This window comes from Malus sylvestris, chromosome 7 (genome assembly GCF_916048215.2).
Source record: "Malus sylvestris chromosome 7, drMalSylv7.2, whole genome shotgun sequence".
Taxonomy (NCBI): domain Eukaryota; kingdom Viridiplantae; phylum Streptophyta; class Magnoliopsida; order Rosales; family Rosaceae; genus Malus; species Malus sylvestris.
In genome coordinates, this window is record NC_062266.1 from 25,102,884 (window position 1) to 25,115,563 (window position 12,680).

Genomic DNA, 12,680 nt, shown 5'->3' on the forward strand with positions numbered 1-12,680 from the left:
CCATGGATATGTCAATCCAGACCCGTGAAGGAATAGGCAAGGGCTGCAGCAATCATGCAGGAGCTAAGGTCTCGTACTTGTGTTGTTGGCATATCTGATAGTTGGCAACCTTGTCCTTAATGTCGTTTTTCATGCCAATCCAATAAAAAGACCGAGAAAGCCTCTTATATGTCTTCAAAAATCCAGCATGACCAGCAACATGACTGCTGTGATGTTCTTCGAAGACTTTCTATCGCCATGAACTCATAGGACTCAAAACAATTCTCCCTTTGTATCTTAGAAACCCATTCTCAACATTAAACTTCAAGGAATTCAATGATGTAGAGTCAGAAGGATGTAGGACTTCCTGAATCTTGTCTAGTATGCAAGCATCTTGTTCAGTGTGACGTCTCAAATCATCTAACCAACTAAGATATGGGTATGAAATTGCAGCCAATTCCATACTAGAATGTTGAGAAATGTCGTTAATAGGAATTCTAGAAAGTGCATCTGCCATCTGATTATCACAACTTTTCTTATATTGAATCTCGTAATCAAAACCAAGCAATTTAGACACCCATTTTTGCTGAAATAGAGTATTGGCCCTATTTTTCATAAAGTATTTCAGAATATGATGATCTGTTTTGATGATGAAGTGTCTCCCTACCAAGTATGACTGCCATTTTTAATGGTGTGTATGATAGCCATCATCTCCCTTTCATAAGAAGACAAGTTTTGGTTCCTTACAGTAAGTGCCTTACCAGTAAAGGCAATAGGTTTGCCACCTTGTTGGAGGACAGCTCCAATTCCAAAGCCTGATGCATCACTTTCGATAACGAAAAGTTGGGAAAAATCTGGTAGGGCTAGGACTTGTGGAGACAACATAGCCTGTTTCAATTCCTTGAATGCTGCAGTTGCTGAATTAGACCACTTGAAATTGTCTTTCTTGGTGAGTACTGTGAGAGGACTAACAATCTTGCCAAAACCAGGAATAAATTTCCTGTAGTAGCCCGTCAATCTAAGAAATCCTCGCAATGCTTTAATGGAAGTGGGAATAGGCCACTTAGCAATAGCTTCCAATTTAGAAGGATTAGCTGCAACCCCTTCTATAGACACTATATAGCCCAGATACTCCACTTGGGTTTGACTAAATGCACACTTTGTTTTCTTGACAAACAAGGTATGGCCTTGCAAAAGTTAAAAGACCACTCTCAAATGCTCCAAATGAGACTCCCAAGACTTGCTATACATTAATATGTCATCAAAAAATACTAGGATAAATTTCCGCAGATAAGGTCTGAAAATTTCGTTCATAAGACATTGCAATGTGGCCGGAGCATTGGTTAAACCCAAAGGGCATAACCAAAAACTCATAATGCCCATCATGAGTTCGGAATGCAGTCTTCTCAATATCACTTGGATGCATTCGAATTTGATGGTAGCCAGATCGTAGGTTTAGCTTAAAGAAAAACTGGGCTCTATACAACTCATCTAGCAACTCATCAATTAGCGGAATGGGAAATTTGTCCTTAATAGTGATGAGACTAAGGCCTCTATAATCCATACACATTCTCCAAGTGTCATCCTTTTTCCTTACTAAAATAACTGGAGTAGAATAAGGACTATTACTAACCCTGATAAAACCAGCATCTAATAATTCTCGGACACACTTTTCAATTTCTGTTTTCTGTAAAGGACCATATCTGTAAGGTCTCATACTAGGTGGTTTACTACCTTCTATCAAGGAAATTTTGTGGTCATGTGATCTGTGAGGAGGCAAACAAGTGGGAGCAAGAAAAACTACCTCATTATCTTGTAGAAGTTGTTCCAACTGATGAGATTGAATTACGGACAGTACAGTCTTATGTTCCACCATGTCTTCTTGTTGAATTTGAAAGAGAAAAGCACCCACATAAGATTCTTGGTGAAGCAACTTTTCCATGTGAAAGATAGAAACATCCTGAATATGTTCACTCAGTGCTTCTGGACTTGAAAGACAGAAAGTGGTATTGCCCTTTCTAAACTTCATGTACAGTTTATCAAAATCTTAAAGGACTGGACCCAATGTCTTTAGCCATTGAACCTTTAACACCACATCACAACCTCCCAAGGCCATAATATACAAATCAGTAGTACACTGATAGTCTTGAATCTTGAGTGAGACAGCCCCTAAAGAACCTGTAATATTAACTTTTCTCCCATCCGCAATCTTGACACTAAAAGAATAAGTTGTATTCAATTGTTCATTGATTTTCTTGACCAAAATAGAATCCACGAAGTTGTGGGAACTACCAGAATCGATAAGTATTACCACTGGACAATTCCTAATACTGCTAAGAACCTTCATGGTTTTAATTGACTTAGGAGTTGGGGTTCTAAAAAGGGCACATGTTGTAATCTCAGGTTCTAAATTCTCAGTGTCAGAGGCTTCATTATCTCTACCATACTGAACATCAATCAATAAAAGTTGTTTCTTCTCACAAGTGTGGCCGCGAACAAATTTTTCCTTACAATGGAAGCAAAGACCATGTTTTCGACAATATTCGACCTCGTCTGGTGTCAATCTCCTCACATTCTCATGTTTTAATTTGTTATTTCCCACAACAATATCAACAACATTCTATAATAGAGGATGAAATGAATAATTAACAGATGAACGAGGAAAAGATTTGACCTTTAATTCAGACAACTTGGCATCGATCTGTTGAGCATAAGCAGTGGCCTCAATAATGTCTTTGGGCTTCAGAATTTTGACGTCATGATGCAGCTCCGATTTAAGACCACCAATGAAACAAGATCGCAAAAGAGATAGGGTAACTTCCCTTGTACGATTCGCTAGTCTTCGAAACTTCAAGATGTAATCACGCAGAGATCCCGTTTGGCGAAGTTTAACCAAGCTTTCTGCTGAATCGTCGAACTCTAACGGACCAAATTCTTAACAAAGAGCTTGTGTGAAATCTTCCCACCTAGGGTATGTCTGGATACAATTAGCCCATTGGAACCCTTATAGAGGTTCGCCATCCAGATGGAATGATGCCATTTTCACTTTCTTGAAATCGTCGACACCGAAGAAATCAAAATAGTGTTCTGCTTTGTAGATCCACCTCAAGGGTTCATCGCCATCACCAAATCTGGGAAAATCGATCTTGATAAATGGTTATCGAGGCGGCGGAATCGATTCTTGACGGAAAAACTGAGGGCCACACGGAGGATTCACTCCCGACGACAAATTGTGATCGGATTGTGTTCCCTCCAACGATTCACCCACCAACCCACTACCCCTCGTCGATAATGCCTACAATTGCAGCAAAATCAGCTCATGGGTAGTTCGAAATTCAGTTCTTGATTCTTGAAATTCATGCCTGGAATCTTTGAACTCTTTCTGGAAATCAGCAAACAAGGACTCAAGCTTGGATACTCTTGTTTCCATGGTGCGTCTGGAACCGAGTCGAGTCATACATGAAGAAGGATCAAGCAGGATCGAATGCACTGGCTGTGATACCAATGATAGAACCCTAACTTTGCATCTTGACTTCTGTGTAGCAGTAATGACTAATTTTCTATTGCAATTAACAACAAATACAACAACAACCATTTTCCATTTACAACCCTTCCTAATATAGTAGCTAGTTAGCTTCCTCCATAAGCTTACTACTAACAACCTTATCCTTTTAACCACACATATCTGTCGTAGTCAGCACTAATACAATGCTCACTTATCAACCAATTCAGTTATCACACAGGATCCTATCAACTTCATTAGATCATTGTTCGACTCTTGATAACAAGATTAGTCCACCCTTGTACATATGTGTGTGTGATGGTATAAAATAACAAAGGTCATTCGAGTTAATGAATGAAAGAAAGTGATGAATGATGTATTCTAGTGTGGTTGAGTCCATACTAAATGTATAAATTCTAACAAACAACCAATTAAAACGTGAAATCTAAAATGGACATTTAATTAAATATTTATTAATATTTGTAGTTTGGTTTGGTTTCGGTGCGGTTTTCAAAAGCCAAAACCGAAACCAAACCATTTTCTATGTTGCGGTTCGGTTTCAAAACCGAAACTATTTCAAAACCGTAAAACCAAACCGTTTGGTGCGGTTTAATCTGGTCCGTGTTCAATTTCGATTTTCGTTTCTAAGTGCCCACCCCTACATGGGATTATTTCTTTAACGGTAGGAAACTGACTTCCCTTCCACTTCTCAAATCACACTATAATTTAAATAAATAAATTGTGGGAGAAATTATAAACAAATGTCCAAGAAAAAAGGTGTTTTCTTAATCAATTTGTTTTTTGTATGACAATAACATATTTTTCTTGGAAATTCTCTCCAACGGTAATAGGATGTCGCTTTCTCTTGGAAATTCGGTCGGTACCATATTTATTTTGTTTTTGTATGAAACGGTACAATTAACAATTCTCCTTTCCGGGTTTGCAAAGTTTTCAACATTGTAAACGTCTAGCGGAATCTAAATGATAAAATATATTAAACCAGGGGTTAGACAAGATTTAAGCATTGCAAATCACCTATGTAAAAAATCAGTTTAGTCGAAATTATTGGCTGATTTGGTTGCTAAATGACACAAACGATGGTCTGCCATATCATTAATGTAAAAAATAAGCTGCAAAAACACCTACCCAGAACCACACAATGATTGTGAAGAAGAACGAACCAGAAAATTGAAAAAAGAAGTTGATGTAATCTTTCAATTGATGGATAAGCTAACATAATTATAACTTAAAAATTAAAATGAAAATCAAATCATAACTTAATAAGCCAACAACAAAATTAGCAACCATAATCCAAATGGTTAATAATTCACTAACTCAAAATGTAACTCATATAATTGTCCAAAGCCAATGTAGCAACCAATGCAAAAGCAAATATAAAAAACTCAAAAGTCAAAAGTCTGATTCTGATTATAGGATCCCCTCGTTGCAATCTGCGAGACGTCGTGCAAGAGTCGGAAAAAAAAAAAAACTGCTGAGTGAGTGGGTTTTTATTTTTCAAGCCCTAAAATTGAAGAGTCGTGCATGTAAAAAAAATACTTAAAAAGTATATTGGTTTGGTACGATATATCGAATGATTCCAATATAAAAAACCATACCATTAATAATTAATTTGATAAAATACTAATCGATTATGAAATCATACCAAAACTCGACCATACCAATATAATCCGGTCGATACGATTCAGTAGGTACATCGGTTTATGACAATATTTTCCAGTTTCCACCCCTATCTTAGCTATCTATGTACCTCTATTATCCAGTAAAGCCAAAGCAAGAATGGGTCCCACTGCCTGCGGCTGTTTGATTAACGTTCAAGAACCGCCAAGCCATCTTAAACCACCCGTTTTTGCCTAACTTCGTTGATTCAGCCTGTGGACCGATGCACGGCTCACATCCCTCCACGTGTCCATCCAAAACATGCACTTATTACCGTTTTCTGTTCCCCAATCAGATCGCGTCACGTATGCATTAAAGTTCAAAGCGGTCAGCAAGCAGGCTTTCGTTTACGTCCGTTTCTTTGTGGGTGCAGCGATGGTTTGGAAGCGACATGCTTGAAAAAAAAAACTTATCAAAAAAGTTGTGAGAGTTTTAAGTGTTTGGTAAACTGAAAAAAAAAAACTTATTTTGGAAGCTGCTGTGAAAATAAGTTGAAATCAAAGGAAAAAGTTGAAGCTGCTATTTGCAGCTTTGGAAAACTGGTTTTTTTTCAAAGCACACGGAGTTACAGTGCTCTTTTAATGAAAAGACCCACTATCAGATTACTTTTTTTTCCAAAAGTACTTTTACAAAAAAGTTTACCAAACACTCTGCTGATTTATTTCACAGCCGCTTATTCTCACAGCACAACCACTTATTCTCACAGCAGCTTTTTTTCAAAGCACAACAATACCAAACTAGCCCTGAGTCGTCTGCGCCGAGCAGAGTCACTGACTCACTGAGTCGAAGGGACATCAGCACTCTGCATGATTCTGCTTTTGACTCGTCGCGAGTTACGACTCACCGGGTCATTTTGCACGTGCTGCACATTTCTCTTCTTTTGTTTTTTCTTCATGCATTCCGAATATTCATGCGTTCGACAAATGAAACGTTTAATGTGCAGCCAACCAAAAAAATTCAACCGTCAAAAATATTGGTGTACATAAACGTACATTTTTTTTCTTCGGTAAGAGTAGACGATATACATAAACGTACTAAAGCATCTTCTAATTCAAATAAGCATCACACTGAAATAGATAATATTGACTGGTTTACAACTTTCTTTTCGTCAAAGTTAGACAAGTATTTGGCTATTAAAAGAACAATACATATTATAAATCTAATTCACATGTTTACAGATAAATCGATTTAACAAATAATTTATGATTCACTGTTTGATGCCATAAATATTTTATGTTGCCAACATTTTACCACGAAAAAATTTTCACTACCATGCGTGAAATTCCGATTCTAATTAAAGATAATATTTTAAAATTTTATAACTCAAATAATTACGAACATTATCACTGTACTTACAAGTTACAAGTTTGATTCCTTATCCTCAATTATTGATTTTGCTTGTATCAAAAAATATCATGCCAAGTTTCGTTCTTTAGTGGAGCTCAATATTTCATCATCTTAAAAACGATGTGGGAGTTTTCCCAAAGCAAAACATTTCTTACATTTTACGAACAGCAATCTAGACTGTTGTAGGTAAGTGGTGTTTTTTGGGGGGGGGGGGAGAGAGAGAGTAGAAAGAGAGAGAGTAGAAGGAGAGAGAGTAGAAAGAGAGAGAGTAGAAGCAGGTCAGGGTGACCACCTACATACTAAAAAGCCAGGGCACTCATAGTCGGTGAAAGCGAAAACAACACACAAAATAGTAGGTGAGTTCGGTCCCACATAATTCAAAATTTTCAAGTAAAATTTAATCCTAATCTCACACCATATATACCCCTTTTCTCCTCGCTCCCTCTCCCACACCACCACCTCTTCCTCTCTCTCTTCCCAAAACCCAAGACTCTGTTTTTCTCTGCTTCTCCAGACTGTGTGAACCTTAAGCCTTTTTAATGGCCAAGGACATGGAGGTTGCAGAGAGGGGCTCCTTCTCAGCCAAGGACTACCACGACCCACCGCCTGCGCCGCTCATCGACTCGGCCGAGCTCACCAAATGGTCGTTTTACAGAGCTCTCATAGCTGAGTTCGTAGCCACTCTTCTCTTCCTCTACGTCACTGTGCTCACAGTGATTGGCTACAAGAGCCAGACCGACCCAGCCACCAATGCTGACGCTTGCGGTGGGGTTGGGATTCTGGGCATTGCTTGGGCCTTTGGAGGCATGATCTTTGTGCTTGTTTACTGCACTGCTGGGATTTCAGGTCTGTTTTCTCTTCTGGGTCTCTCTGGTTTTATCTCTACGCATATACATAAGTAAAAAGTTGAAGTCTTTGACGTTGGTTTTGCTTGTAAAACACAGAAGTTAGCCAAAAAGTTTTTTATCTTTTAAGTGGGTTTTCGTTATTTTTCTTGTATGTATAGAATTTAGTTAAAAAGATGAAGTCTTTGATGTGGGTTTGGTGTGATTTTGCTGCTGCATATAGAAACTATTAAAAAGCTGCTTTTCTAATGTGGGTTTTATGGGATTTTCCTTATACATGCATAAATTGTTGAAAAAGCTGTTTTTTTACAATGGGTTTTGTAACTTTTGCTGAACAGGGGGTCACATCAACCCGGCGGTGACATTTGGGCTGTTCCTGGCTCGGAAGGTGTCGCTGGTGAGAGCTGTGCTGTACATGGTGGCTCAGTCGTTGGGGGCCATAGCCGGTGTTGCGCTGGTGAAGGCTTTCCAGAAGAGCTACTACATCAAGTACGGCGGCGGAGCAAACTCACTTAGCGATGGGTACAGCACCGGAGTTGGATTGGCTGCTGAGATTATTGGCACCTTTGTGCTGGTTTACACCGTCTTCTCTGCCACTGACCCCAAGAGGAGTGCTAGAGACTCCCATGTTCCGGTACATACACACCCTTCATCTATAATTTGCAATTACCATTTCCTCCTCTATCTATATTACAGAACGGTAATTGAAAAAATAAATAAAGAAAACAGGGGAGCTGATAAAATTAGAGAAAAAAAAAGCTAGTTTCTTCAGAAAATTTGAAGGATCCACAAGCATGTCTCTTTTGGATTTAATTTTGCTTTCTTTATATTGTAAAATTTAATTTTTGCGTGTGCTAGAAAATGCATTAATTATATTCTTTTTCCTGTTTAACAAACTCTTGACTTCATTTTTTTGGTTATGAACAAGTGCATTATTGGATTGATACCATACAAGGACTTTAAGCTTAACTTAAGAAATGGGACAAAATAGCCTCTATTTTTCTCTAACTTCTTGTGGAAATATATACCCTCATTTAACCATCATTTAGTCTTTGGACAAGTTAAGGTGTCCCACACACAAGTCCACAACCACAGGTTTAGATGTTCTTAAACCATTCATTAATGTAAACTAATCACCCTCAAATACCTAACTGATGTTAACACAATAGGATCCTATACTTGTTTTTGGGTGTTTGTATCGTGCTTAAACCCAAAATGACATATCGGAACCAAGTATTAGGACAAAAGCTTGAGTTCAACCGTTTCACTGTACTCCTGGGGATAGTGCAACAAGCAGAATTTCGTCAAATATTAGATGTTGCCCTTCAAATTATAAGAACCAAAAAACTCTTTTAAGTCTCATGATTATATTGTTTAGAATAAAATTTCCTACAAGTGGTACACTGCCCTAGTGGAGTAGGATCTTCCTCTTCAGCAAACTGCGTTTCGAGTTCAAACCATCTCCCCTCTAGCTATTAGATGTTGCCCTTCAAATTTTTAGAAACAAAAAACCCTTTTAAGTCTCATGATGATATTGTTTAGAATAAAATTTCCTATTGAGTAGGGTGAAAACAATGAGCTCGCTGGGCCAAATGTTTTTTTCTAGTTAGCATTTCAGGGCAATAGGGCATCATGCAGTGCAATAGATGCGGTCACCTAATTTTGTTTTCTTTCAACAAGTTGATTCAACTTTTTCAAATTATTTTCTCTCTCAACTTTTCTCCTTTCCATCATTCCTAACGTGCTCTGCCTTCTTCAAGTATTGTCATGACTCATGACCCATGACTCGCTCGAGGTCTCGACGTCAATCTGTGGGCCCTTCACATTCCTCTTGAGGAAATCCTCTTTTAACCACCTCAACAGCCACTTGTTTAGTTATTGTTTAATACTTACAACAAAAACAATAATAACAAAGTTTTATTCTACTAAGTGGGGTCGACTGTATGATTCTTAAAACGTTATTGCGCTCGGTTTTATACAAAATCTTCCGTTGGCTCCAGGTACTCCATATCTTTTTTTATAATCTCTTGCAAAACCTCCTTAGGGCTTCCTTTACCTCTTTTTCTTGAATTTCCGTCTCGTAGTTGCATCTTCTAACCAGAACATCCCTAAGGATTATTGTTTAATAGTTAAAAGTTGGATTAAGGTGTGATTTGTTTCTTGTGTTAACAGATTTGATATGCTGAGTCAGAAATGAATGAAAGTTGCCTAATTTTGTTTTTATTTAGCCTCACAATCACGGGCATGTCTTTTTTGAGAACTGTTTTAATCCATTTTCAACTCTTCTATCCTGTTTCAAACTGTCCTGTTGTCTGATTTTATAAATGTTTTCCAATTGTATGTATTCCCATCGAGATTCTTAGTTATCTTGGGTTGTATATCTTTTCGTGTCTATCTCTTAAGTCATGTGACAAGAGAGATAGACAGGAGAATATACAATCCGTTACATGGTAGATTCTCTCTATCTCTTATTCTAAGATGCTAAATTGTGGAATGTTGTGGAATTTGAAGGTTTTGGCTCCACTGCCAATTGGGTTTGCTGTGTTCATTGTCCACTTGGCCACCATCCCAATCACTGGCACTGGCATCAACCCTGCTAGAAGTCTTGGAGCTGCTGTTATCTACAACAAAGACAAGGCTTGGGATGACCAAGTATGTACTCCAATATTAATTCTTCTTCATTTTTACGTTATCATTATAACGTAAGATACTCCGGAACACTGTAGAACTTTCACTAATATATATTCTTGTTTACTTTTTTGTTGTTTGCAGTGGATTTTCTGGGTAGGACCCTTCATTGGAGCAGCAATTGCAGCCTTCTACCACCAATTTATCTTGAGAGCAGGAGCTGTCAAGGCCCTTGGATCATTCAGGAGCAACCCCCATGTTTAAATTTGAATATTTTTAGAGAATATGAAGGGATTTGGAGGAACAATAAGTTAATTATTAAGGGGGAAGTAGTATTTATATTAAACTGTTGCTTGAACTTATGCTATGTGTGTGAAGGCTTCTTTTTGCTCCTCTCTCAATTAAATTTCCATTAGAAAAAGGGGCTCAGAGGCCATGAAATTGTAGATATAGTCGGATTGGTTCTTTTCTTTTTACTGTTTCTGCAAGAACTTGCCTTTGAATTTACTTCAATGTCACTGTCATTTTCTCAGGATTCTCCTTGTTTTCTTCTTTCTAGTCATATCATGCTTGAAGATAAATGCTTTTATATTTTTGGGGTCACTTTTGCTTGCTATATGATGGTGGCTCAATGAGCTCCAATTGAAGCTCAGTGGGTTGGGCACTGTGAAAACCAGAAGGTGAATACTATTTTGGATTTAGAAATCAAAAGACGACTTCAAATCAACAAGACTCTTCGTTTTGTGAGGGTCAGGGAGGGATGGGTGGAGTAGTGTCCACGACCCTTGCAATATATTGAGGGAGGAAACATGGGGAGTTTGACATAACTCTCTAAGCGGTTGTAGTCATAACTCTCTAAGCGGTTGTAAGATTTCTTAATTTTTCTTTTTGAAATAACTTATACACATCTTTACGTGTGGCGAAATGTGAAACTTAACAAATGAATAATTTAATTGTGGGATCATCCAAATGCATAGGTGGCTAGGAGTATCTATTATTCATGCGCCTAGAGTATACCTCCCAATTGACTTATTTCCTCCATGAGGAAACATGTAGTGTGAAACACGTGCGAGCGTTGGGTTTAGAAGTGGGCATTTTTGCTATGTTATCTTTAAAGAAGTTGAGGTTATAATCTTGACACAATTGCCATTGAGAGCAAGTCTAGCGGAAGGCCAAGTAGCAGGACAATTGGGTTAAATTGCCCCTTGTCCTCAAGAAGGCGCTCCAGTGGGTTTAAAAAGGGGAGGCAATAGGAGGCATAGGGTAGGAGCTCGTTAGACCATCTCTAACCGAACGAGCCTTCTAACCCTCTAAGATATTAATATTTTAATGAACAGTACAATGTCATATTTGACTCCATCTCCAACCGAGGGCCAAACATAATTTATTATTTAAATTTAATGTTATTTCATATTGTTTAATGTTGTTTAATGTTGCTTAATTTAATTTAATGTTGTATAATGGCTTAGGAAGTTATAGGAAAAAAATAGAATTAAAAAAAATTAAAATATTTTGTGAAAAAAAAAATAAAAATAAAAAGGCCTACCATTCCTGTTGGATATAACTGACAGTAATTTAATAAGTACAATGCTGTCGGATATAATCGACAGGAATAATAAAAATTCTGGCTAGCCCAGGGCTGGCTGGCTAAGTTGGGCTAGCTGGTTGGCCATTTGGCCCTTTTTTTTCCAGTGGGGCCCACAAGCCCTTTGGCCTAGCTCTTGGTTGGAGACGATTTTCGAGCTATTTTTGGTCTTCTAGCCCTCTAGACTCTTCAGTTGGAGATGGTCTTAGCTTACCCTGCCAATTGACGCTAAGCTTGAGTCCACTGGCAACTACGATGGCCATCAACGACGTCACCCACAGACAGCCCCCCTCCCCCAACTGGCAGAACGACTCCAATTTGTAGCAGTCACAACCATTGAGTTTCCAACTGTCCTTTTGAGATGGACCGTTAGATTTCCAACAGTAAAAAAATATTTTATAAAATTCAAAAAATGATCCAGCTCCTTATAATTTTTTTAATTTTTTTTATTTATTTTTTAATTTATCGATACAAGACAATTTTCTAAATCCTCACAACTTTCTAGAGGTGACGATAATCTTTGCACATAATCTTGCAAATTATGGGGAGTCTATCCCTAATAAGTGGAAATATTATATGAAACTGGTTGATAAAGTGGTCTGCTCCATTTTGTCCGTTGGCACAACATACTATCCGCATCGTTGCCTTCACTTTACTTCTACACTCTACCACTATCTACCATCTCACCCTTATCCCAAGATTCCCAACAACAAAATCAATCCCAACATTTTATATACACGTGTGTGTATAAATCTCGCAGCAAATTGTGGCTGTTTGTTATAAGTTTTTAAATTATGAAATGCACTGTGATATTTGAGACTTTTATAGTAGCTTATGAAACCTCAAATCCATGAATGTGAACATCTTATCTTCCAATATCTATATGCTGTAATATTTACGTTGCAGCCTTAGAGCTAATTTGAAAGTGTTTTTAAAAATGATTGAAAATATTTTTGGTAAAAATATTTTTGAAACCAATTTTTAATGAAAGTGCAAGTAAATCTTGGAAAACACTTAAAGTGCTTAGAAGAAGCACATAATTGGCAATGGCAGAGCCAGGATCTTACATCGTGAGGGGCCTTCACAAATATAAAACTTTATCTTTTTAACGTCTAAA

At 37.7% G+C, this 12,680-nt stretch overlaps 1 protein-coding gene across 1 annotated transcript; it reads left to right on the top strand.

Moving 5' to 3' along the window:
* Positions 1-6,934: 6,934 nt before the first annotated feature.
* LOC126628972 (probable aquaporin PIP2-5) lies at positions 6,935-10,513 on the top strand. Its single transcript, XM_050298862.1, has 4 exons — positions 6,935-7,351; positions 7,689-7,984; positions 9,862-10,002; positions 10,123-10,513. Exons 1-4 carry the CDS (start codon positions 7,045-7,047, stop codon positions 10,240-10,242), a joined length of 864 nt encoding a protein of 287 aa, XP_050154819.1. The 5' UTR covers positions 6,935-7,044; the 3' UTR covers positions 10,243-10,513.
* The last annotated feature ends 2,167 nt before the right edge of the window (positions 10,514-12,680 follow it).